The sequence below is a fragment of the Mesoplodon bidens genome (assembly GCF_964165515.1).
Source record: "Mesoplodon bidens genome assembly, chromosome: 4".
Lineage (NCBI taxonomy): Eukaryota > Metazoa > Chordata > Mammalia > Artiodactyla > Ziphiidae > Mesoplodon > Mesoplodon bidens.
Window position 1 is genome coordinate 37214699 of NC_138160.1, and position 27859 is coordinate 37242557.

At 39.0% G+C, this 27859-nt stretch overlaps 1 protein-coding gene across 5 annotated transcripts in view; it reads left to right on the forward strand.

Annotated features, from left to right (window-relative positions):
* Nucleotides 1-27859, forward strand: part of NNT (nicotinamide nucleotide transhydrogenase) — a 98193-nt gene that overhangs the window by 57241 nt on the left and 13093 nt on the right. For all 5 annotated transcript variants that reach the window (XM_081230801.1, XM_081230799.1, XM_081230798.1 and 2 more), the window contains 6 exons: nucleotides 469-664; nucleotides 3281-3514; nucleotides 4816-4976; nucleotides 6377-6556; nucleotides 13748-13907; nucleotides 16272-16353. In XM_081230801.1, coding sequence (XP_081086927.1) covers nucleotides 469-664; nucleotides 3281-3514; nucleotides 4816-4976; nucleotides 6377-6556; nucleotides 13748-13907; nucleotides 16272-16353 — 1013 coding nt within the window. The remainder of the gene's footprint in view (nucleotides 1-468; nucleotides 665-3280; nucleotides 3515-4815; nucleotides 4977-6376; nucleotides 6557-13747; nucleotides 13908-16271; nucleotides 16354-27859) is intronic.

The following is a 27859-nucleotide window of genomic DNA, read 5'->3' on the forward strand; positions in this document are numbered from 1 at the left end:
CTTTAAGCATTGGTTTCCTCTTTCATAAAATGAGGATGATGATTCTTTCCTCCTGTGACTCTCATGAGACTGAGTTACAGCATAAGTAAAGTATACAGCACGGTCTCTGGCACTTACAACCTCAGGGGTTGGCTCACTTACAGCATTAGGTCAGGTCTAGATCCCATAATAACTCCATTTAAATTTAGGTACTTTTATATGCATCTGTATGCTATCAAGTCCAGAAGAAGCCAATGTACATAAATGGTGTAACTGCAAGTACAATTTAAAGTATTTAATGTGGTAATATCCTTAATGGATAGGAAAATATATTGAAATATTTTTAAAAAGAGCTCATATTGGTCCTTCTACTGTCTGAATTTAAAATTGTCCTTAGAGAATCATGTTTCCTCAAGAGGAGTTCTCCTTAAGCTAGTAGACTGAAGGTTTTGATAATCTCTCTCTTTCTCTTCCCTTTCCTTTGAAAAGATTGTGTACCTGGGCTCCGGCCTGTGCTGTGTTGGTGCCCTGGCCGGGCTTTCCACCCAGGGAACTGCGCGTCTTGGCAATGCATTGGGCATGATTGGGGTGGCTGGAGGCCTGGCAGCCACCCTTGGAGGCCTAAAACCGTGCCCAGAATTGTTGGCTCAGATGTCTGGAGCAATGGCTTTGGGCGGTACCATTGGTAAGCACTTGTGGGTTTCTGCCTTTATGTAAGTCCATGCCCTTTGAACACCTGACGGCAGTTAGGCTCAGAGATTTAAGAATACTTTTTTAGGAGTAAGAACTTTTTAATTGCACTTCAGTTTCTTAATATACATATTTCTGTTTGAGGCCCATATTGATGAAGGAATTAAATTGCCTTAATGGAAGTTGCTTCAGTAAATATTCTTTTGGCAAAAAGTCATCACAGTTGGTGTAATTCTCATTCAGAAGTAAACATTTTAAAGCACTGAGTAATATCAACTGTGTCAAAAGAGTGGGCTGAGAAATGCCTTGTGCTCAGTTCTTGTTTTCCTTTATTGACTCTGTCCAGTTAGCTGATAATAGAACAGGGAATTGGAATACTTTTATGTGTACTATATATAGGCTCATCTTTTATTCTGCTGGGTATAAATAACAGCAGAAGATTCTGCTTCAGAGACCTGTTAAAAACGTGAAAAACATGTGCCAGCAGAAAAAACACTCTTTTAGTCTTATTCAGTGGTGTGCTGGGGTTGGTTGTTAAATTTTCAACAATCTTTCGAGCTGGTTATTAAACAGCTATTATCAAAAATTAAATTTTATAAACTTAAGATTAAATAAATTAGAAACAAAGGTAATAATCCTAAACACTCAGGACTTTCTAATGAATTCACTAGCTTTTATTATCTCTGCTTTTGAGATTATCCATGCGTCTTGTGTCTGTCTGTGTGGTAGAAATACTATGTAATAATGGGCTTCTGTACATCTCTTCCTGAACCCATATTTAATGACATCATGTTGGTAGCTTGAGAGCAGCCATGGCAGTTGTATTTTACACCATGGAAATCAACAAATGCTACGAATCTATGTTTCATTTATTGTTTTGTTCATTGTCCAGACCTAATAAAGTGATGGAGAAAATATTAATAATGCAAGCTTAAACTTAAAAGTGTGTTTTGTCATTACACTGTGAATTGCACAGAAAAATTGAGCAAATATTCTTCCAGTACTTGGAAACTATGATCAGATTCAGCAAAATTGCCACTCACATGGTTGACAGTGAGTGAAGTTCTTATATCCATCTCGTTGTTTCACGCTCGTCTTACTCGTTAGAGTAAACAAAAATCTCAACCAGCATTCATGTGGGAACCACACTCATTCATCAGTTGCAAACACTAGGTTAGCTACATATACCAGAGTTTGGTAACATTCTGTGAGTCAATTGGCTATATGAAACTTACAGTAAAGAGTATTGTATATATTTTTATTGTTTAACAATTGTGTGCTACATACATTTTTATGAGTAAAAACTCATGTATGTATTCACACACGCACGTTTTTATTCTGAGGGGCTGGTGGTTAAATACTTACCAAGCACAGCATTAGCTTTACTTCTCCTTTTATACTTACCTGGGAAAGCTGTGCAGCCTTTCTGGACAGTCCCTGGAAAAGCACTTGAAGGAAAATGCTTGTGCTGTAGGTTCATGGCAGGACAACCTTTAGGCATGATCTCTGCAAATGTTGTGAGCCCCAGTCCTTCTATTCCCCCTGCCTGTAGCCAGGCAACTCCTCCAGAGTCTCCTGATTTGGTTGTTTACTACTCAGATATTTGCATTTCATTACCTTTGGACTTGGCTCCCGTCCACTCACCTGAAAACCTAGACCTTCTTCATATTCCAGCTGTTCCTTGTGTGCTCAGGGGCAAAAGTTGGCTGATAGGGAAGAGCGCCTGGGTTATTCATGCAGTGGGGGGAATTTAAGGGGTTTAGTTGGAGCTTTAAGTAATCTGAAGAAGCGCTTTAGTCCAGGAGAGTGTTCAAAGGTTGTAAGGAACGTTGATGCTCTGTGTTTGGGTTCTTTGGAGTTGGGCATTGGTGAGGTGTGTTGGAAGAGCCTGCTATTTGAAAGGGTATTTAAGCCAGTGTTTTTGCCTGAGTAGTCCCTGTAAGAGAATATTTTGCCAGGAAGGAAGCAGATAAATACTTATTAATGACAACGATGAATAACCTTAAGAGGCCTTTTTTTAAATTGAGGTATAATTGACATATAATATCATACTAGTTTTAGAAGTACATAATAATTTGATATTTATATATATAGATTGCAAAGTGATCACCACAGTAAGTCTAGTTAACATTCGTCACCATACATAGTTAAAATTTTTTTTCTTGTGATGAGAACTTTTAAGATCTAGTCTCTTAGCAACTTTCAAATATGCAATACAGCTTTATTAACTATAGTCACCATGCTGTACATTCCATCTCCAGGACTATTTATTTTATAACTGGAGGTTTGTACCTTCTGACCCCCTTCACCCATTTTGCCCACCCCCCCGTCCCACCTCCCGCCTCTGGCAACCACCAATCTGTTCTCTGTATCTATGAGCTTGTTTTTTTGTTTGTTTGTTTTTTTCAGATTCCACATATAAGTGAGATCCTATGGTATTTGTCTTTCTCTGTCTGACTTACTTCACTTAGCATAATGCCCTCAAGGTCCATCCATGTCAAGATTTCCTTTTTTTTTAATGGCTGAGTAATATTCAAGTGTGGTCTTTATTGGGTTGTTTCTCAAAGGTCTGTCAAGTTTTAATTTCTCTTTGACTTTCACTTTCCAACAGGATTGACAATTGCGAAACGCATCCAGATTTCTGATTTACCTCAGTTAGTTGCTGCTTTCCACAGTTTAGTGGGCTTGGCAGCTGTGCTTACATGCATAGCCGAGTACATTGTAGAATATCCACATCTCGCTACGGATGCAGCAGCTAATCTTACCAAGACCGTGGCCTACCTCGGTACTTACATCGGTGGTGTCACGTTCAGTGGGTCTCTTGTTGCCTATGGAAAATTGCAGGGTAAGTGATTCAGTATAACATAGAGGTAAATATCTATTATTTAGGGTGTTTAGGGGTCCACTTCAATTTCAGAAAAAAAGCTTAGTAGTAGAACCTGTTAGGTGAAGAGTATTTGTATGACACTCTGAAAGTCTTTTTTTCTCCATAAAGATGGCTTCCCTTTATTGATCCTTACACATCTCACAAAGCTTTGAAGCCATGTCTTCTGCAGACAGCTAGTGAAGGAAACTAATGTACAGAAATTCACATAGAGGGACTAGTTGACATTTGATAATATGTGTGAACAAAATAACGTCTTTATAATCCTTGGTTAGAGATGCTGGTGTAGCGTTCACAGAAATGATTTATACATTTTCCAGAATATAGAGAGGCTTACTGAATAAATTTGTGTGATTAGTATACAGTACTTACTTTTAAAACAAATACACATTTTGGGGGGCTAACCTGGAAGCTTTTGCTACCGCTAAAGCCAATCATGAAAATAGAAGTGGAGGGGAAAACCTCACATAGCTGCTTTCAGTGTTTTCATGAAAAAGCAAGTCTCTAGAGAAACGAGTTTGTGATTTAAAAACCTGATCTTGTCTCTCAGTAATCAAGTCATTAGAATTAAGTGGGGAACTTTCATGAAACTTAAAAATCACAAAAGAACTTAAAGCCTACGATATTCTTGTCTCACGCTTTGCCTTTATTATTTTATTTTTTTATGGAGCTTATATTCTTGGGGAGGAGACAGTCAAAAAGGAAGGTAAACCCAAAAAATAAATAAAACAGCAGCGGCAACTTTTACAAAAGAAACAAAAAGAGGCTAAGGAAAGGAGAAGATGTACCATAAGTAAGATGTTAGTTCGTGCTTTCTCTTTAGAACCAACTAGCAAACAAGGACCCTTCTCCCTTGGGCTCAGTTGATAGAGTCAGAAAGGCTAATGTTCTAGGACTCTGTTTTCACATTTTCAATAAATAAAACCACACTTAACTTCTGTATTGGTCATACGGGGGAAAGAAAAATCACTTTTCATGATTCCTTGACAAAGAGTAAGGAAATTGTTGTGTGATCAGGGTAAAGGACAATTAAGTCAAGCCCTACTTTTCCTACTTCCATTAATATTTTTGTGTAAGAACTCTAATTTACTTTTATGTTTCGGTAGCTGGTGATATAAAGTGATATTTTAATTAGCATGTTTTTATCCTAATGTTAAATGTTGGTGGTTTAGGATTAAATGACACACACTTAAGAGTGTGTGCCTGTGAGGGAGTTTCTTGTGACACGTTCTAGGTTCTGATTCCCGCATTCTTGGCCCTAGGTATCCTGAAATCCGCCCCTCTCCTGCTCCCTGGAAGGCACCTACTCAATGCTGGCCTTCTGGCTGCTAGCGTGGGTGGAATCATCCCGTTCATGATGGACCCCAGCTTCACCACTGGCATTACCTGTCTGGGCTCTGTGTCAGCTCTCTCTGCTGTCATGGTAAGAGGTCAGAGATGGGAAGCACATTCTTAATGAGGAACTAAGTATTTTGTTAGGTTACAGTCTAATCTTATTTCTATCTCTTCAAGACCCCGATGGAATAAAAATGTTTCAAAATGCTGTTATGTATTCCTCTTTGGAGAGTCTGGAAAATATAGAAAAGTGTAAGGAGAAAATTACTCTTTCTCTTCACTTACTAATTCCTGTCAAAGTTGTCACATGTGACATCTTTTTTGCTCTGGGGTCTTTTCACTGGATCAACGTGTTGGTGAATAGGAATTTAAAAAGCCAAGGGTTTCATTTCTGTTCATTAGGTGCTTGCTGTGTGACAAGCCCTAGAAAATAAGTGTCAGAGAGTCCCTGCCTGTTAGTTGCTCTCACATTTGTTGGAAGCTCTGATACCAAACCAAATAATCATATGAAATGAAATGCTTTTAATAAACCCTGTGTGTTCAGTGAGGGAGTTCAGTGAAACCTTTCAGGATAGGTTGGCCCCCCCTCTTCCTCTCTAGTTACTGCTTTAGTATGTGGATACATACAGTATTCTTTAGGTGTCTGTATGTCACAGTTCAGCATTCTATTTATAGCAGTGTATGGTGCTGCTGTATATAGCTCTGTGCCATTCACTGATTACTTCATGTTTGTCTAGTATACTCTTTTTTTTTTTTTTTTTTTTTTGTGGTACGTGGGTGGGCCTCTCACTGTTGTGGCCTCTCCCGTTGCGGAGCACAGGCTCCGGACGCACAGGCTCAGCGGCCATGGCTCACGGGCCCAGCCGCTCTGCGGCATGTGGGATCTTCCCGGACTGGGGCACGAACTCGTGTCCCCTGCATCGGCAGGCGGACTCTCAACCACTGCACCACCAGGGAAGCCCTAGTATACTCTTAGTATATACTTTATAGACAAGGTTTATGTTTAAAATTTTTAAAATCATCTACAGTGCTTAGCACAAAGTTAGACATACAGTAATTGCTTAGTTACCCTAAACCCTATCCTCAGATTTTCAAGCTAGTAAGACTGGGCTTATATTTTAGTTTTAGCTGCTTCACTTGGCACCAACAGGACCCTCCTCATCAGCTAAAGTCATAAAAACTGTGACATTTACTCAGTGCTGTTACTTTTTTCCAAGTGTAGACCCCTCTCCAATTTTTGCCTGCTCTTCATCACTACCTTTTAGGGATTTAGGGATTTTTTTGCACAGGGGTTGTGGTTCAGTGTGTGCACTTGTTATATCTGTAGGAGAGTTGTTCCGATAGGGGTCACTCGGTCATTACCAGCTGTGGAACTTACATGTCAATGTATTAATTGGAAAACCGGAATGATTACGAACCATGATGCTCAGTGTTGGAGGTTTCTTTTCATTGCGTGAATTTTGAATTCCGCTCTGGTTTCTGTGCTAGGGTGTGACTTTGACGGCTGCCATTGGGGGTGCTGACATGCCCGTGGTCATCACTGTGCTGAACAGCTATTCAGGCTGGGCCCTGTGTGCAGAGGGCTTCCTGCTCAACAACAGTCTGCTGACCATCGTGGGTGCGCTCATAGGCTCCTCTGGTGCGATACTGTCCTACATCATGTGCGTGGTAAGGAAACAGCCAGTGGAGGAAAAGGAAATGCTGTTCTGCAAATGAGGACCTGTGTGTCATTTCTTTTATTTGCAATAAAAATGACTGTGTTGGTTCTTTTTCTCTCCAGCAGAAATATCAGAGTGTTTCGTTTGAATAAATTTGCCATACTTCTTTTAAAGTACACAAGTGTAGATAATTTGGAAAATTAAATATAAGAGAAAAATCTTCTAACTCCCTCCATCTGGTGATAAACACTTAAGATTTTATTTCCTTCTATTCTTTTTCTTTGTGTATTACATATCTGTGTGTTTACTTATCTGATCATATTGTACACTGTTTTACCTTGAATTTTTTTAATTTTCCAAATTATAGTCTTGCCACTTTCTTATCATTAAAAATGCTTTTTAAATATGATTTTTTTTTTTTTTTTTGCGGTACGTGGGCCTCTCACTGTTGTGGCCTCTCCCGTTGCGGAGCACAGGCTCCGGATGCACAGGCTCAGCGGCCATGGCTCAAGGGCCCAGCCGCTCCGCGGCATGTGGGATCTTCCCGGACCGGGGCACGAACCCGTGTCCCCTGCATCGGCAGGCGGACTCTCAACCACTGTGCCACCAGGGAAGCCCCTTAAATATGATTTTAAGGGTCTTCATACTAATCTAGAATATGGATATTCAAGATTTATTTAATTTTCCCTAATGCTGTACTTTAAGGTTGTTTGATTTTTCTTTCTCTTTGTACCTAAATACATTTTGGCACTTCTGATTTTTGTCTTAGGATGATTCCTAGAAGTGAAAGGGTGTGCTCATTTTTTGCGCTTTGCCTACTTATTGCTGTGTGGTTTCCAGAAAGCTTGCTCCAATTTACACTCCCACTCATCATCTGTGAGAGTGGCTATCTTGAAGTTTTGTGGTCAGCATGATTTAAAAAAAAAAATTAACAAGACACATACTTCCTAGCTTCCTTTTTGTTTCTAATTCTCTTCTTAATGGCAAGAAGATATCCTGCAAATTATTAAAGGTTTGACTAAAAAACTTTTTCAAATTATAGATATTATTCTCTAAATAATAGTTTTGAATGGCTGTGAAAGGACAATCATGAAACCGGGTGAAGTTAAGATGTGACTTTATGCTGATTAATGACTCAGGCAGAAAAATAACTTCACCTTCATTCTTTTATTACAATTTAAAAAATACCCTATTTTACAACACAGAGTTCCTCTTATGTCTTTAATTGAAAAATCTCATTGTAAATTGAATGCTGAAGTTATCTTTTCATAATAAAAAATTAGTTTGCTTTGGCTATATTGTAAAGAACAAAAATTTGAAAGCCTAAGTTCAAAACAAGCTGAGAGGTTTTAAATTAAATCCCCCAAGTTCAAGGAGTTTGGACAGGTGTTTCCTACTGGTAAAGTGTCAGGATTTGGAGTTTTCATTTATTAAAAAATACATTTATTTATTTTTTAATTTATTTTGTATTTTTGGTTGCTTTGGGTCTTCATTGCCGTGTGCGGGCTTCTCGTTGCGGTGCACGGGCTTCTCATTGCGGTGGCTTCTCGTTGCAGAGCACGGGCTCTAGGTGCACGGGCTTCAGTAGTTGTGGCTCGCGGGCTCTAGAGCACAGGCTCAGCAGCTGTGGCGCAGGGGCTTAGTTGCTCTGTGGCATGTGGGATCTTCCTAGACCAGGGCTCGTACCCATGTCCCCTGCATTGGCAGGTGGACTCTCAACCACAGCGCCACCAGGTAAGCCCGAGGATGTGGAGTTTTTAAAAACAAATGTTTATGAAGGAGAAAGATTTATTCAGTTGTATTAGAAATAGTTTTCTCTAAAAATGAACTTTTAACCCTTAGGTTGACTTTGCTTCATTTGGTGAATTTCAATGACCAGCAGGGGGCAGCAGATTGTCATTAATACTTAACGGTTTGTCAAATACTGATTTTAAAATTAAATGGGAGTATTTGTATTTTTACAAGGCCAGTGGCATACTTAATGGGGAGAGGAAGTTGGGGCTTGTATATAGTTCTTGGAGTGTCAGCATGGGTACCTTCTTATCTTTATTCTTTTTCTCTTAAATGGTTTTCTTTAGGTTCTTAAATTTATCAACAGTATTTCCCAAATTTCTGTCTGTGTCTTTTATTTCCTCTCCTTTCCCTTCTTTATTTAGTTTATTTTATTGTTGGTTATAGTAACTATAGTAACCTTTGCAGTAGCATTAACTAGAATAAGGTATAAAAGGCACTTATTGAAAGTACTCTTTTCTACATGTGCTTCTGTAATTATACCATCTTTCTCTTAATTTTTATCCATTCTTTCATATTTCTTGATCTGTTTTTTCTAGTTCTTCTGTTTCTTTTCTTTCTGTTTCCACTGCCTCAGGCATGCCATTTCCCTGTCAGCGTACCTCAGATATTTTTTATTCCTATATTGTATGTAAGGCTAACAAGGTCTCATAGCTGTCTGTGACCATAAGTATCATGCTGGGTCAGATATTTTTTTTGTAATAGTAAATTGTAGTAATTTGGATTTGAGAGCAGTTGAAGCTTTCATTTAAAAAAATATTACTCAGTTGCCAAAATAAAAGATGTTTAATGAAACATCTTTCATTAAGGAAATAGAAAAAGATAAATAAGGATATAAAATAATCTATAATCCCATTACCACTTAACTGTTAACACTTACTATTCTAATTCTTGTCTTTTTTCATATGTATATATTTAAATACATTCTATGTTAACGTTTAATTTTCTAACCAATAACTTTTAGTGTCTACATGTTATTATATCACAAACATATACCATAATTTATTTATCCAAATCCATGATATCAGTTGTTCTTAACTTTTTTTTCCTGCAGTATTCTTCCTTGTGTGTTGTTTATTATTTTCTTAGGTCAAATTTCTATAAGTACAATTACTTGATTAAACGGAGTAAGATCTTTTCGTTGGCTGTAGATACTGATAAATTGATCTCCAAAGGACTCTGCAGTGAAAGCTTCCACCAGTATGTGCAAAGTGCTTGTTTTACTGCTCATGTTCTACTCCTATGACTTATTACAAAACAGACAAGACAACAACAAAAACGCACCTGCATGGTTTTCAATTTCAAAGATAGAAATTTCCTTTTCTTCTAAGTTTTCCTGCTCTCTGACTTTTCACATTAATACTCACTGACTCTTATCTTTATTATAAGAAATTGTTTATTTCTTATAATAAACTGTTTATTATAAGAAACTGTTTCTCCATGGCTTGTGCTTAGCAGCTCAGAGTGGTTCATAATAATAATATAAGTGAAATCGCTGCTTGTAATTGGGCATAGTAGAATATGCTGGGTGCTTTACAAATATTAACTCTTTTGATCCCCAAACTAATTCTGGAGGTAGGAAATATTATTCTCACTTTACAAGATATTTTAAGACACCATTTATTTATTTAGTTTTTATTTTTTAAAATTTATTTGTTATTTTACTTTATTTTTTGGCTGCGTTGGGTCTTCGTTGCTGCACGTGGGCTTTCTCTAGTTGTGGCGATCGGGGGGCTACTCTTCATTGTGGTGCGCGGACTTCTCATTGCAGTGGCTTCTCTTGTTGCAGAGCACAGGCTTTAGGCGCGAGGGCTTCAGTAGTTGCAGCACGTGGGCTCAGTAGTTGTGTCTCGCGGGCTCTAGAGCGCAGGCTTAGTAGCTGTGGCGCACGGGCTTAGTTGCTCCACGGCATGTGGGCTCTTCCTGGACCAGGGCTCGAACCCATGTCCCCTGCATTGGCAGGCGATTCTCAACCACTGCACCACCAGAGAAGCCCTAAGACACCATTTATTATTCGCCTTTGTGTTTATGGAGCCTGCTCTAGCACCTGGCACATTCAAATGAATATAATAATTGTTAAATGAACATTAGATGAATATTCTATTTGTTAGCTCATTTCACATTTTGGAATCCTCTCCAGATAGGTTATGGTAGCAGAAATACTACCACATATCAAACATCTATTAATATTACTAGTATGTTTACCTTCATTATTTTATTATTTATTGAAGGAAACTTGCAAGTCCAAACCAGCACAGAGTGGTTTTATTATGTGAGAGGGAATGGAATGCACCCTAAGTGTAATCAGCATCCCGAAAATTGAATTTTTGTTCTGACAAAGAATTCTTTTGGGTATCCTCTGAGCCTAATGCTTGGTTACACAACACCCAATATTATAAAAGCTGAAAAATGTTCACAGTGTCAAACAGCCAGCTCAAATGAATGATTTGCTTTATATCCAGATGTCATATAGACATTAAACTCTTTATGATTTTGCAGTCCATTTACTTGAGATAGTGTCCAGATTGCCTGGGATATAGAAGGCTTACAAAAATGCAACAGCATTCTCAGAGCAAATTTTCTGATTTTTGCACTTTGCTGCTTGTTTCCAAATGAAAAGAAAACAGAATGAAGTAAATCAGAGCCAAACCAAAAATAACTTTTTTTTTTTTTTTATTGGCGGTACGCGGGCCTCTCACTGTTGTGGCCTCTCCCATTGCGGAGCACAGGCTCCGGACGTGCATGCTCAGCGGCCATGGCTCACGGGCCTAGCTGCTCCGCGGCATGTGGGATCTTCCCAGACCGGGGAACGAACCCGTGTCCCCTGCATCGGCAGGCGGACTCAACCACTGTGCCACCAGGGAAGCCCCCAAAATAACTTTTTTTTTGCCTTGCAATCAACTAATTAGCACCTACAAAGCATTGAAATGAGAGATGCTAGTCAGTGGTATACATGTTGTTATTGCTTTGTCTATTTTATGACCTTTCCTTTGTTTTCATATTTATTTCTTAGTTTGCTTGGAATTATGTGAATTAAGGATCTCTTTAATGTAGCATACAATTTTCATTACAGGACTTAATAACTTGAAAGGAACAGTCCTGGACAGTGTTGCAAATACTTTGTCTTGGAAGCTGGCAACTCTTCAATCTATTCAGTGGTCACAGGATAGTCTCATTAGTCACTTAAGCAAGCAAAAAAAAAAAAAAGGAAACAAAACAAAGCCCTAAACCCTAAACATTTGTTGGAACTGTGATATTGCAATGGTAAATTCAGAGATGAAAATTAATTTAGTTTAGTTTTTAAGAGACCACATGGAATTAGCTTAATGGTGATATGATTGTTGATATGTATTTAACAAGTTGACTTTGATTGTTAAACTACTGTGTGGTTCCCTAATTTCTCTTTGTAAGATACCATCAGAAGTGGGTACACAGTAATTAAATGTCCTCAGAAATTCTTTCCTTCAACTCCATTCAGTTTTATTGGAAGAAAAGGAGGGTTGCTTAGTGGTCATATTCTTCTACATCCTGTGCCTCTGTCATCCCTCCCTTTATACAGGACTGTGTGATGCAGGTGATGGAGCCTCTTTGTACATTTCACTTTTTTTTTTTTAAGTTATCTATGGCAGAAATATCTCAGTGTCTGAAATTGGCCTTTGAATCAGTTTTTAAGAGCAAGAATTTGGTAGAATGTATTTCTGGTAATTTTGTTTCAGAATCCTGTGATTTAAAACTAGAAAGGATTTATCAAAATCAGCAAATGTTGAATGTTTGGGAAGTGTCAGGTATGGCTATTTGGATTTTCATTCAACCTTGGATTTAAATATAGGAGGTTGTGTTAAGAATTTAAAACTCCACGTTGGATTGAGATGAAGAAGTTAATTAAAAGCATCACTTTAATTTTTCTCTGACCCTCTTATCTGTTAGTAATATGCATAAAGATATTCTGAACTTTATTTTATATGTAAGAAACTTAGACAAATCCACCAGACTCTGGGCTTTGTGAAATGTGAATGTTATATCTGATAAATGGGTTAGGTCAAAAGAACAATTTAAAAAATTCTGACAACATTTTGATCCACATCTTTGAAACTTATGATAAGTCAAGTGTGGCTCTTTGCTCATCTTCTCTGCTCTTTTCTTCCCTGCCTTTGCCTCTGTTCCCACTTCAGCAGTATACGTAAATCTCTCTCCTAAGGTGGTAGCAGGCTTGCCTATCTTTGGATGAGTGGTCATGTTTTTTTTTCTCTGATGTGTTCCTTATCACTGAAAATCTCCAGGTGCTTTTTCCTCTTTAATAATAAAGTGTTGTCTTTTTTTAAAAGTATAGGTTGACCCTTATATAGCTTTAAAATAATATAACTGATGGATCAATGATATGTTTATTACAACCCTTAAAATAGGATTTAATTTTCTGGAATTCTTTATGAAGTGATACATTCAGTTATGATCATTTAGAATGACTACTTTGATCACATAGTGATTTGAATTCTTAAAATGTTTTTGATTACTCAAAACATCTAGCTTCCTGTCTTTTTTTTAACCACCACACTTCTAGAGGTCTACAAACAGTTTCCAAAACCAGATCCGTTATTGTCACATATTCCAGCCGTGGTGTTTGTATGGTACTTTGTTGGATGATTGTAAATGAGCATGCAATAAATGCCTTCCTCTTACTTTTTCCTGACATTATTTTTCTAGTTAAAAGGTGGGTGTAAATTTTAGCGAAGCAGTATATAAACTAACTCATTTACCTTTTTTGGAAGTGAAATATTTTAGAAGGCTAATGATGAATCCATTCACTTCTGTTATTGCTTCATGGAGCTGTAGTTGATTTGGAAAATAAGACAGTATCAACTCCCACATTTCCTTTTTTCCTGATGACAGAGGGCAGCAGACTTCTAAATGATAGGGATCCCTGTCCTTTGATTCCTCCCTGTTGCCTCTTGACAGCTTACAGCTGGTATCACAATTCACCTGAGATCTGTAGAGTCACCTTGTAAAATTTCTTAAGCTATCATTCTCTTTTACTCTGGTGAAATACATGTCAGTATGGAGGTAGAACTTGCTCAATCAGTACACAGATAATAATGACTAGATCTGAGTTTTTCACACATATGTCAATATCACTGGTAATTTTCCATTAAATTTTTAAAAATTTATTTTGACTGAAAAGATATCAGTGTACACTTGATTTTACAGAAAAAAATGATGTGATTTCCCAGATGTCTTCTTATCATTTAAATTTTTGAAATAATTTTCAGAAGCTAGATCAAATTGATTTGGTTAAAATGTTTTAGGTGATCAAATATGCCTCTTTAAATGATTCTGAATACCATATACACAGGATTCATACCATTTTCAAAAGTTATGTGGATTAAGCTCTCACAGCTACAATTTTACTCTCCAGGCAATGAATCGCTCCCTGGCTAATGTGATTCTTGGAGGCTACGGTACCACTTCAACAGCTGGTGGAAAACCCATGGAAATTTCTGGCACACATACAGAAATCAACCTTGACAGTGCAATTGACATGATCCGAGAAGCTAATAGCATTATTATTACTCCAGGTAAAAAAACCAAAACTCCAAAGCAAACAAACAACCTGTAATAGCTGTTGTAATTGATTACATTAAAACAATTTCTTGTAATAGGGAAAAAAATCAAAGTGGAACATCTTCACTTTTGAAAACTTAATGGAAATTTAGAAGCAGCCCTGTGATTACTGAGTGAAAAGTACTGAGAATTCTTGGCTTAGGTTAATACTTTGGGAATCACATAGAGATTCTATAAATTGAGGTAGTGGATTCTACCTGTGTCTTTTTGTGGTTCTGTACAAATGTTTAAATCATCTTTGAATCTTGGTTATTTTTTTTCTCATTGGTAAATTTTGGGCCTATGTCAGCATTAAATTAGTATATGAAAGTGTCTAACTTACTTGTTAGACTCGCTCAGTAAAAGTTGGTTAATGTTAATATCTTTCTTTTCAAAAGTAAATATTTAAAAAATCATTGAGAATCATGTGGTTTCCAACAAGATGAGGTAACAAGGCCCAGTAGAAAGGACTTCATCTAGGAGTCATAACACCTTACTTCTGTTTTTAATTTTGCCTCTGACAATTGACATATGTGGACCAAGTCAGTTAATCTCTCCAGGCCTCAATTTCCCAATTTTCTGAGGTTTAGCCCAGTACTTCTTTACTCATCGCAGAATGCCGTTGTATTTATTACAGGCAATACATTGATTCCAGATTAGGATTTTTAACTCTATCATGCTATCATAGAAGTTTTCTATAAAGAAAATCAATTGATTTGACGTGGGTAGTTTGCTGGTTGGTTATATACTAAGATGTAAATAAATAACAAACCTTAGCAGGATTGAATATTCAGGTGCAAGCCTTCTCAAGTGGGGGCAATATCATTTTCTAGGGGCGTTTCAGACACGTAGGTTTGGGGTTTTGGTTTGTCTCCAAGACGGGGCTGCTACTGTCAGCTGGTGTGTGGGAGCAGGTAAATTAAATATTCTGTAAAGCCTGGGACGTTCCTGCAGCATGGCTTGTTCCAGCCAGAGCGCTTTGGCGTTACCTGTTGAGAAACGCTGTGCTGGAGTGTGAAGGGGGAGAGTGAGAGACAGCGCTCTTTTCCCTTTAGGCATTTTCCATCTAGTGGAGAAGTCAGATAGACAGATAATGCACGGTGGGTTATGATAAGGGCTGAATTGGATGATGTAGACACTTTTTCTACCATGGGAAACCTAAGAAGGACTGTTGGGAAGTGAGGATTTGTATGGGGCCCTAGAGGATGGATGGCACTGGGGGGGAGGCAGAGGGAGTACCTTGAGCAGAGACTTGGTCTTTGGAAGAATGAGGGTAGGAAAGTGGGGACAGATGTGAGATTCATTGCACAGGGAGGAGGACAAAACACAGGGGTTCAAGGGGAAGGGAGATGACTGACATTTTCGGTCATACCTGTAGGACCATCAGACATACGGAGCACTTTATTCATTTATTTATTCTTTGGCAGAGGCGGAAAGTTTTTTTGTTTTGTTTTGTTTTGTCTTTTTCGGTGCGCGGACTTCTCACCGTTGTGGCCCCTCCTGTTGCGGAGCACAGGCTCCGGATGCGCAGGCTCAGTGGCCATGGCTCACGGGCCCAGCCGCTCCGCGGCATGTGGGATCTTCCCGGACCGGGGCACGAACCCGTGTCTCTTGCATCGGCAGGTGGACTCCCAACCGCTGCGCCACCAGGGAAGCCCATGGGGGAAGCCCATGGGGGAAGCCCATGGGGGAAGATTTAAAGTTCTTATTTGGAGACGTTAAGTTTGTGGCGGAGCTGGGACAGCGGACAGGCTGAACTCGAGCTCAGGCTGAGCCTGGAGACAGGTTGGGAGTCGTCAGGTGGTTGTTGAAGTCGTGGGATGGGCTGAGATTTTCCAAAGAGACAATGAGGTGCAAAGTTAAAGCCCTGGGGAGCTTCATCGTTTAAGGGCGGGGACACAGAAGGAGAAGATCCGTTCAAGGAAATCGAGGAAGAGTAGTGACAAAGTCAGGAGGGGTACCAGGGGACTGTCATGTTATCAAAGCCAAGTAGGGAGACAGTTTGAAAATGTTTATGTGAGAGTGAGTGAGAGCCTGTGCACGTGTGTGTGTGTGTGTGTGTGAGTGTGTATGTGAGATGTGTGATACGTGATGTAGGGAGGGGGTGCCTAGCAGTGTCAGACACTGTAGGAGACTGAGAAGGGACCATGAGAATTTGAATTTGAAATTTAGGCCAATAGTTTTAAAAGCCCATATTGTAAGTTTTTTGTTTTCACTTCTAGTCCTGTTAACTGATTGCCCTTTTTGGCATAAAAATATGTTTCAATCAAGAGAGAAATTGTAGTTCATAAAATCTGAAATAAAACCACATTCTTCTGTGCTCTTAATGTTCCTTGTAGGCTACGGTCTCTGTGCAGCCAAAGCTCAGTACCCCATTGCTGATTTGGTAAAGATGCTCTCCGAACAGGGCAAAAAAGTCAGGTAAGTGCTTGCAGTTCGTGTGTGAAAGGAAAGGAAAATAGATGCCTTCCTTTAGGTGACTGTTTCTTTAAGTGGGGTTTTACCTGTGAATACTAGGTAGAGAAACTGTTATAAGTTGTAAAAGACTCTATTCTAGCCTTAGTCTTACCTGTTAGTTGCCGCTATCTCTGATAGCCTCGAACCTAAATATAGCCTCATTTTAGAAAAGGAAATTTTATTGTACTAAATTCTAGGATAGTTATCAGTAGGGAAAAATAGAAACCTGGTTCCTCTGTGATTTGATCTGGGGAAGGAGGTCAAGCAAGGCATCTGAATCACGTCAAGTTGTGTCTTTTTGGTGTCTGTAGTTTACACTGAAGAAAAACATCTCAAACGAGTGGTCTCTGAAGGGTGAGACCCGGTGGTGAAACTGTGGCTGGTTAATAGTTGACTGATAAAGCTCTCACACTCAGGCTGGAAAAGACTGCAGAAAAATTTCTTTTCCTATATATCAAATAGGTAATCAATAAAGCCGTACACTTTTTGAATTGTGAATTAGAATGGCAGCTGTTCCTGCTACTTGCCATTTGGGCACTGGACTCTGCTCTTGGGCGGATATTAAGCAGAATGGCAAAGTCAAGGACTCTGCATTTCTAGATTATTCCCCATGACCTTGGATAAAGGGTTTTGTGGGGTGTAAAAATGGGGCGGGGGGTGGTGAACCCTTGCAGTACTTTGCGTCTGTTCTGCGCACCTTTGGATCCATGTTCTGGGACTCCGCTGTTAGGAAGCAGCGGAGAAGGGACCGTCTGGAGTTGTCCCTGGAGCATATAGCTGCTTCGCGTTGCGTGGGGAGATGGGTTCCCTAGCAGTTTCACTGACATGGTACCGTAAGTCAGAGCGACAAGTTAACTCTTGTTAAATACAATTAGTTTGTTCACCAGGATGTTAATGTATGTTGACAAAACAGTTAATATCTGTCAATAAAAATTCCTTTGAGCTGTCAATCTTACACTTTTGTCTGGTGGCAGATGATAAGAAAATAAGCCACAGTGTGCCTAGAACTAGTCAGACTATCTGTGCCAGACTGGATGCAGAGTCCTAATCTTCAGCTTGAATGTCCCAACTCTTAGTAGTGGTAAAAGAGACTTAGGTGATGAAATCAGAGGATTATCTAAACTATTTTAGTGTCAGCTACATTTTATTTCTTCCTTTTTTCTCACCCTTTTTTTTCCTTCTTCAGTCCTTTTCTTGCTCTTGACCTGTGATCTGTAGTGAGTCTGTGCTTTTCAAATACACAGAATCAAAATACTGTTTCATGATAGGACCATCGTTTCTGTGATGTAGACGATTTCCACGTTTGGTAAAATCTTAGATGAATTGAAGATAGAAAAGGAGAAAAGCCATCCTCTTCGTTTTCTAATTTTCACATAAGAGGTCTCATTTTAGTAACTTATTCCTGTTTTCATAGAGGGTGTTAAACAGTGCTTCCCTTTTAGTCGTAGTCTTGCCACTTAAAGCATTTGCAGACCTGCAAGTGGAAAGGGTGTGTTACAGAATCTTTCATGATTTTCCTAAAAAGAAATTGTTTCTCTTTATTCAATCCACATGTGAAAAATTCTAATGTATTAGTAATGCCTTCTGTCACCACATAACTGTTTAGGAGATGAGTGGCAATCATAATAAAACAGAGAAAGATGGCTTTCATGTCTTAGTTATCCTTAGGGAAGGGAATGATTAATTTGACATACCTCTCTTATTACCCACTGGTCAGTCTAGGTTGTGGGTGCAGGTTGAGCAGCTTGATGGAAGGCAGGATGTGAAAGGAAAGGAATTAAGAGGGAAGGAAAAAAATCATCTGAAAAGAAAAGGGATAAGACAAATGAAATTTTAGTTTCTGACCTGATTAAAATTTGAATTTTATCCATGAGGACATAATATAAACTGCTATTTTAGGAGGAGGATTTCTGTCACACTGCATTGGAAAAGTAATTATTTGACTTAAGATTTATAGCAGATATTTAATTAAACATATATGAAGAGTTTCTCAGTTATAATTTGTTTTTTTTTTTTTTTTTTTTTTTTTTTTCTTTTTGCGGTATGCGGGCCTCTCACTGTTGTGGCCTCTCCCGCTGCGGAGCACAGGCTCCGGACGCACAGGCCCAGCGGCCATGGCTCACGGGCCCAGCCGCTCCGCGGCATGTGGGATCTTCCCAGACCGGGGCACGAACCCGTATCCCCTGCATCGGCAGGCGGACTCTCAACCACTGCGCCACCAGGGAGGCCCTATAATTTGTTTTTTATTGAAGTAATTTTGTGGCCAGAGCATCAGGCTTCATGAGAGCTTTTGTTTCATATAGTCGTCATCAATTTTGCAAATAAGTTATGCATAATAAATTTGTTAATAATTTATTATGTAGGATCAGAATAAAATTATTGGCCAGCCTAATCTCTACTTGTGAGTTAGGAAGAGTAAGCCATTTATACTGATCTCTCTATTTCATGTTAAAGATGAAATATATATTAATATGTCCAAGGGTTTTTTTTTTACTATAATATGTTGAATTTTCAACGTGGGCTTTGTAATAAGTTATGTAAATCTCACATTTGAATTAAATGGAAGAGGACTATTCTTGCTAACATGATGAGAGTATATTATCATATTTTTCCTTCCTAGCGTCCATGTGGGGATTTTTTTTTTTTAAAGGGAATATAGCAACTTTGTTGATTTTGCTTTATTTGTGCCATCTTTCCGTAGGAGAGATGCAGATTTTCTTTATGAAGTTAGGACTGTGTATATATATGGATGCTAGCTTTTTCTTAAGAGGCAAATGTCTGTTTGAACAAGAGATGGCTGCAGCGGTTACCTCGTATTTTAATGAAATAAATCTGTATTTACAGTTTGTGGTAATTTAGTCCTTTCATCACTCTGTGGAGCTCCCACGGTGTTCATTGAGCACAGCTGCTGGGCCTCTGCTGTTAGTAGATCTTTGTGCCTCCAGACCCCAGCATGCCTAGCATCCAGATGTGGTGACATATTAGCACACATTCCCCATGGAAATGTGCCAGTGTGGACATACGATTGTCATCAATTAGTTATGCCCAAGTGGTGCCAAGAAAAATTGCATCTGTCATACAGTCTGTCTGGCTTCATGGCCCATGGTTGATTTAGAGACACTCCTGTTTTCCTTTACTCTGGCCATAGTCATAACATGCTCACAGAGAGTTGAGATTATCTAATGAAGCACATGACATTCCATGACAAGAGCTCATTTCAGAATGTCATGGAAGTTCACTGACTTAGATGTTCTTTAGTGGCCAGGATATTGTTGCTTCCCAGGCACCCAGAACACCTAATTTATGCTTGATCTCTGAAAGCATTTTATTACAAAGATCTTATGATACAAGCGCACATTTTTTTCTCTTTATTTCCCAATCTTTGGGTTGATGTGATAGGCTTTTCATTATAAAGCTGAGGTAATCTTTCCAAGGCATAATTCTTAGAGAGAGGTATATTTTTTTTTCTTTTTGCAATTAATCACTGCTTGATTTTCCTTGTATAAAGGCATTATTGCTTTTAAATTTATGAAACCACCTTTCAACTTCTTTGACTAACTGATGTTATATATTGCTTTCATGTTAATGTTCAACTCTATGTTTCTATTAATAATTTATTGATAGAAACTTATTACTAGGTACTGAGAATACAAGCATGTGTAAGCCCAGTTCCCACTCTCAAAAGTTTATAGATATAAAGAGAACAAATTGATCAACAAATGAATCAGTGAATGAATTCCATTTAATGTGATAGTATGCTAAGAAGAGTAGAGTAGAAGGAAGGTAGGAGGGCAAAAGAGAAGAGTAGATAAGTGTCCGGGGGATATTTTAAACTTTTTATACTACTCATAACATGACACTTTTTTTTGCAGGTTTTAAAAAATAAATATTTATTTTTTCATCCTCTGTCTAAACACATCTAGCTGCCAATGGTATTGGCAGTTTAATAGTGTTTTACAGCCTTGTGTGACCTGGCTATAAGTTTAAATACATGTTATTTTTGCTAGGAAACCCATTCTTTGGAGGTAGTTGAAGATGAAATATTTTGTTGATCTAACTGGTTTTCCTGTTATTCATGGATTAAATGTAATCTAAATAAGAGTTCAGCCGTCTTGGGTTTTGTTATGTTTTGGGGTACAGGAAGAGCTAGGACATGCAAATTTATTAAGTAATAAAGGTACATGCATCTGAGAGTAGAAGTTAGGCCAGATAAAAGATCCAGTATAGTAGTTAAATAAAGAAATAGATATTATTTATGAGTTTCTTACCAGCTTTGCAGTACTTTCTTATCAGCCATGACTATTCATGTTAATGACAATTCACTGTATGAATAATTATATACTACTTTGTGCCAGGCACTGTTCTAGGTCCTGAGAATACATCAGTGAATACAAAGATCAAAATTCCTGACCCTGTGGAGTTTTACATTTGCTGGGAACTTAGATAATAGGTGTTAAGATATTCTGAATTGAAGACGCTTATAACCTCATTGTGTTCCCAATCCAGATGCTAGTTGAAATGAGGAAGAACAGCAAGAGCATAGGTCATTATATCCGAGTTTCAGAGTTACAGCTGGCACTGTTTGGTGATGAATTAGCCAGTGCTTCTGGTTTTCTGAAAGAATATGGTGTGTTTCTTTGCACTGAGCCTGCCTTCTTGTAAAACATGGTGACAGGTGGGTGGGTGTGATGGGAGTTATTTGTGTAATTAGTCAAATGAGTGAAACTTTTGGTAGAAGAGAGGAAAGCTAAAGAGTACATGTGTATTCACTTACATCTCTATATTCAGTCTATGGTATAAACTTGCCAGTAATCCCTCAGATCAAAATATGTATTTTAACATCTTTATTGGAGTATAATTGCTTTACAATGGTGTGTTAGTTTCTGCTATATAACAAAGTGAATCAGCTATACATATACATACATCCCCATATCCCCTCCCTCTTGCGTCTCCCTCCCACCCTCCCTATCGCACCCCTCTAGGTGGCCACAAAGCACCGAGTTGATCTCCCTGTGCTATGCGGCTGCTTCCCACTAGCTATCTATTTTACATTTGGTAGTGTATATATGTCCATGCCACTCTCTCACTTCGTCCCAGCTTACTCTTCCTCCTCCCCGTGTCCTCAAGTCCATTCTCTAGGTCTGCGTCTTTATTCCTGTCTTGCCCCTAGGTTCTTCAGAACCATTTTTTTTTTTTTTTTTAGATTCCATGTATATGTGTTAGCATACGGTATTTGTTTTTCTCTTTTTGATCTAATTTTATTGATTTGAGTCCTCTCTCTCTTTTTCTTGATGAGTCTGGCTAAAGGTTTATCAATTTCGTTTATATTCTCAGAGAACCAGCTTTTAGTTCTATTGATCTTTGCTTTCTTCCAATTTCTTTTCAATTGATCTTTGTTTTCTTTCTTTCTATTTCATTTATTTCTTCTCTGATCTTTATGATTTCTTTCCTTCTACTAACCTTGGGTTTTGTTTGTTTTTCTCTCTCTAGTTCCTTTATGTGTGACGTTAGATTGTTTATTTGAGATTTTTCTTGTTTCTTGAGGTAGGATTGTATTGCTGTGTACTTCTCTCTTAGACCTCCTTTTGCTGCATCCCACAGGTTTTGGATCATCGTGTTTTGGTTGTTATTTGTCTCTAGGTACTTTTTGATTTCCTCTTTGGTTTCTTCAGTGATCTCTTGGTTCTTTAGTAATGTATTGTGTAGCCTCCATGTGTTTGTGTTTTTCACGTTTTTTCCCCCTGTAATTGATTTCTAATCTCATAGTGTTGTGGTTGGAAAAGATGCTTGATATGATTTCAATTTTCCTAAATTTACCAAGGCTTGATTTGTGACCCAAGGTGTAATCTATACTGGAGAGTGTTCCACGTGCACTCAAGAGGAAAGTGTAATCTGCTGTTTTTGGATGGGATGTCCTATAAATATCAACTAAATCTATCTGGTCTATTTTGTCATTTAAAGCTTGTGTTTTCTTATTAATTTTCTGTCTGGATGATCGGTCCATTGGTGTAAGTGAGGTGTTAAAATCCCACACTATTACTGTGTTACTGTCGATTTCCTCTTTTACAGCTGTTAGCATTTGCCTTATGTATTGAGGTGCTCTTATGTTGGGTGCATATATATTTATAATTGTTGTATCTTCTTCTTGGATTGATCCCTTGATCATTATGTCATATACTTCCTTGTCTCTTGTAACATTATTTTAAAGTCTATTTTATCTGATATGAGTATTGCTACTCCAGCTTTCTTTTGATTAAATGGAAATCAATTCCATGCAAATGGGCATGGAATATCTTTTTCCATCTCCTCACTTTCAGTCTGTGTGTGTCTCTAGGGTCTGAAGTGGGTCTCTTGTAGACAGCATATAGATGGGTCTTGTTTTTGTTTCCATTTAGCGAGCCTGTGTCTTTTGGTTGGAGCATTTAATCCATTCCATTTAAGGTAATTATTGATATGTATGTTCCTATGACCATTTTCTTAATTGTTTTGTGTTTGTTTTTGTAGGTCCTTTTCTTCTCTTGTGTTTCCCACTTAGAGAAGTTCCTTTAGCATTTGTTGTAGAGCTGGTTTGGTGGTACTGAATCCTCTTAGCTTTTGCTTGTCTGTAAAGCTTTCATTTTCTCCACTGACTCTGAATGAGATCTTTGCCAGGTAGAGTAATATTGGTTTTAGTTTCTTCTCTTTCATCACTTTATATATATCATGCCACTCCCCTCTGGCTTGTAGAGTTTCTGCTGAGAAATCAGCTGTTAACCTTATGGGAGTTCCCTTGTATGTTATTCGTCGTTTTTCCCTTGTTGCTTTTAATAATTTATCTTTGTCTTTAATTTTTGTCAATTTCATTTCTATGTGTCTTGGTGTCTTTCTCCTTGGATTTATCCTGTATGGGACTCTCTGCACTTCCTGGACTTGGGTGGCTAGTTCCTTTCCCGGGTTAGGGAAGTTTTCGACTATAATCTCTTCAAACATTTTCTTGCGTCCTTTCTTCCTCTCTTCTCCTTCTGGGACCCCTATAATGTGAATGTTGGTGCATTTAATGTTGTCCCAGAGGTCTCTTAGGCTGTCTTCATTTCTTTTCATTCTTTTTTCTTTATTCTGTTCCACGGCAGTGAATTCCACCATTCTGTCTTCCAGGTCATTTATCTGTGCTTCTGCCTCAGTTATTCTGCTATTGATTCTTTCTGGTGTATTTTTCATTTCAGTTATTGTATCGTTCATCTCTGTTTGCTTGTTCTTTAATTCTTCTAGGTCTTTGTTAAACATTTCTTGCATCTTCTCGATCTTTGCCTCCATTCTTTTTCCAAGGGCCTGGATCATCTTCACTATCATTATTCTGAATTCTTTTTCTGGAAGGTTACCTATCTCCACTTCATTTAGTTGTTTTTCTGCGGTTTTATCTTATTCCTTCATTTGGTACATAGTCCTCTGCCTTTTCATCTTGTCTGTCTTCCTGTGAATGTGGTTTTCGTTTCACAGGCTGCAGGATGGTAGTTCTTGCTTCTGCTGTCTGCCCTCTGGTGGATGAGGCTATCTTAGAGGCTTGTGCAAGCCTCTTGATGGGAGGGACTGGTGGTGGGTAGAGCTGGGTGTTGCTCTGGTGGGCAGAGCTCAGTAAAACTTTAATCCGATTGACTGCTGATGGGTGGGGCTGGGTTCCCTCCCTATTGGTTGTTTGGCCTGAGGCAACCCAGCGCTGGTGCCTGCCATCTCTCTGGTGGGGCTAATGGCAGACTCTGGGAGGGCCCACGCTGAGTACTTCCCAGAGCTTCTGTTGTCAGTGTCCTTGTCCCGCGGTGAGCCACAGCCACCCTCTGCCTCTGCAGGAGACCCTCCAACACTAGCAGGTAGGTCTGGTTCAGTCTCCCCTGGGGTCACTGCTCCTTCCCCTGGGTCCTGATGTGCACACTACTTTGTGTGTGCCCTCCAAGAGTGGAGTCTCTTTTTCCCCCAGTCCTGTCGAAGTCCTGCAGTCAAAGACTGCTAGCCTTCAAAGGCTGATTCTCTGGAAATTCCTCCTCCTGTTGCTGGACTCCCAGGTTGAGAAGCCTGATGTGGGGCTCAGAACCTTCAGTGGTGGACTTCTGTGTTATAAGTGTTCTCCAGTTTGTGAGTCACCCACCCAGCAGTTATGGGGTATGATTTTATTGTAATTGTGCCCTTCCTACTATCTCATTGCAGCTTCTCCTTTGTCTTTGGATGTGGGGTGTCTTTTTTGGTGAGTTCCAGTGTCTTCCTGTTGATGAGTGTTCAGCAGTTAGTTGTGATTCTGGTGCTCTCACAAGAGGGAGTGAGTGCCCGTTCTTCTACTCCGCCTTCTTGAACCAATCTAGGAAACAGTACTTTTTTGCCTTAATAGTATCTATAGAAGGGTTAAATGTGGCCTTCTGAAATTTGACACTGTTCGACACTTGAATATTAACTACGACCAAGTTGCCAGTGTGTGCACTGTGGCAATTATTGGCCTCAGTCTATACTGACTGTATAATTTCTCTAGTTTTTTGTGTAGTTGCAAGTACAAAGAATTTCTGGCTTTCATTGGACCATATTGATACTTACTGGGATTTCAAGGTAAATATTAGAAAATTAATTCAGAAATGTTGATAACAAACCACATTTGTTTTAGTGTAAAAATTTGTGTTTTTTTAATGTAAATGATCATTAAAAATGTGCATTTATTTGAACAATACAGATGAGCATTTATATCACAAAATGTATTTCAATAGACTATTATAGTTTCAGGTTACATTTATTAAGGGCTTATGTATGTCAGGCATTGGTCTAAAGTATAAAAAGCTCTTTACATGAACTGTCTCCCTTAAATCTCACAATAATCCTCTGAAGAGGCTTTCTTATGAATCCCATTGTACACATGAGGAAAGTGAGGCACACAGGCAAATTGTCCAAATGTTTTGAATGCAGGCAGTGGCACTTGAGAACTTTTAACTGCTACTCTTTACTACTTCCCTGAAATCTTTCTCTAAAAAGAGATAATAGAAAGTGTGAGTCAGTGTACTTTATTGGGCACACTATGTTCCTTAAAACCCTTTCCGGGCTTCCCTGGTGGCACAGTGGTTGAGAGTCCGCCTGCCGATGCAGGGGACACGGGTTCGTGCCCCGGTCCGGGAGGATCCCACATGCCGTGGAGCGGCTGGGCCCCTGAGACATGGCCACTGAGCCTGCGTGTCTGGAGCCTGTGCTCCGCAACGGGAGAGGCCGCAACAGTGAGAGGCCCACGTACCGCAAAAAAAAAAAAAATAATAAAATAAAATAATAATTAAAAAAAAAAAACCAAAAAACCTTTCCTTCCCTCCCTTTATTTGAGTCACTCTAAAAGAGTGCCAGGTACTGTGGGAACTGATAAATAAGACACAGTTCCTATTCGCAAGTTTCTCCCAGTTTGGAGAGCACAGTCTTCAGCCAGTTACTATGCTGCAGTGCATCGTAAGGAGGAGGAGCAAAAAGAAAGAGTTCTGGGAGCATGGAAGATTTTTCCGTGATTGCGTTTTAGTAGTTATTCCCCTTCTGTAGAGTTACGTTATGGACAAGGACAGCTGATCCTGTTTTGTTAAGCTTGTGTACAATAAAGATAATTTTCATGGTTCATAGGGAAGAACCAAAAGGCTGGTATGCTTTGCATTTTGGAATTCTGGATATTCTTCATGTGATGATGGAATGTGATGAGCTTTGGCCCTTAGTTCCTGGAAATTGCTGGTCATGGGCAACCAATGTCTAATATAATTAACTTTAATCCATACTTTGAAGATTAGCCAGTTGCATGGGCCAGAACTGTTGTAAATTCACATTGACTCATCAGCCTGCACATATATATTTCTACAAATTTAGTGTGTTCTGTCATTTCTCTCTAAACATTGGCATTCTCTTGTAATAGCCTGGCATGTGTTTCTTTCCAACTTTAGATTCTTAAAGTTTACTATAACAAATTATTATGCAAACAGATATAAAGTGATCTGTCCTTTGGGATATTCAGCATAACATGTTAGTTAGCTTTATGATTGTTTACCCTTCACAACCACCTCAACAGAAACATTGTCTTTATGCCGTCTGCAGCTAATCAAATATTACAATAATAACAAATACATTTGGAGGTCTTTAATTTCTAATTTGGACCAAGACACCTCAGTTAAAGCATAAAGATGATTGCCAGATGGATCAATTTAAAGATAAGCAAAGGCAGTATTAAAAACAAATAAATAAATTAAAAAAAATTTTAAATTACTGGAATCAAGGAGGGATACAGAATTGAAATACAAAAGTAAATCACAAAGTGTGTATTGGTTTACTCAGCTAAATTAGAATCTCTAGTTCATGGAATTTTAGGACTGGAAAGGGAGTTTGTGGTAGGCTGAATAATGGCCCCTAAGATACCCACCTCTGAAGCCCCCAAACCTGTGAATATATCACCTTATATGGCAAAAGAAACTTTGTAGATTCAGTGAAGATTCTGAGCTGGAGAGAGGATTCTGAATTATTTGGGTGGGCCCACATAATCACTAGGGTTCTTACAAGAGCGAGGAAGGAGGGTCAGAATCAGAGAAGGATGTGTGACAATGGAAGCAGAAGTCAGAGTGATGTAGCCTCAAGCCATGGAATGGGGGCCTCCAGAAGCTGGAAAAGGCAAGGGATGGATTTTCTCCTAGAGCCTCTAAGAGAAATGCAGCCCTGCCAACACCTTGATTTTTAGCACAGAGAAACTGATTTTGGATGTCAGACCTCTATAATCCATTTGTGTTGTTTTAAGCTACTAAAATTGTGGTGATTTGCTATATCAGCAATAGGAAGCTAGTACAGACCTTAAATGTCATGTAGCACAGTGACTCTTAGTCTTTCTTAGGCCTCACCCATCAGGTTTTGGGGAGAGGAAGGGACCTGGGGGAAACAGGAAGCACTTGTTGATGCTCAGAAGGATTGGGAGATTAAGAGAAAAAAATTTTTTTTTAATTTTATTTATTTATTTATTTTTTGTGGTATGCGGGCCTCTCACTGTTGTGGCCTCTCCTGTTGCGGAGCACAGGCTCCAAACGCACAGGCTCAGCGGCCATGGCTTACGGGCCCAGCCGCTCCGCGGTATGTGGGATCTTCCCGGACCGGGGCACGAACCCGTGTCCCCTGCAACGGCAGGTGGACTCCCAACCACTGCGCCACCAGGGAAGCCCTAGGGGAAATTTTTGGTGTCCAAGATTTACTATGAAGATCTCAAAAGAGCACATTCATTGCAGTTAGTATAGGACTGAGGTAGAGCAATGTCTTGCAGTTGTTCTGGGAATCCTCAGTTCCACCAAAGCTGCTGCTCTCTCTTACTAGTAGTTTTTAATCCCTCCTCCTCCTCCCATGAATGAAGAGCTGTCTCAGCTATCCTAACTGCCGTGACTATGTCCACTGCCAGCCCACCAATCTTTACATGTATTTGTGAAATCCCCTTGAATCCATTTTGTACTGAATTGGTGGTTTG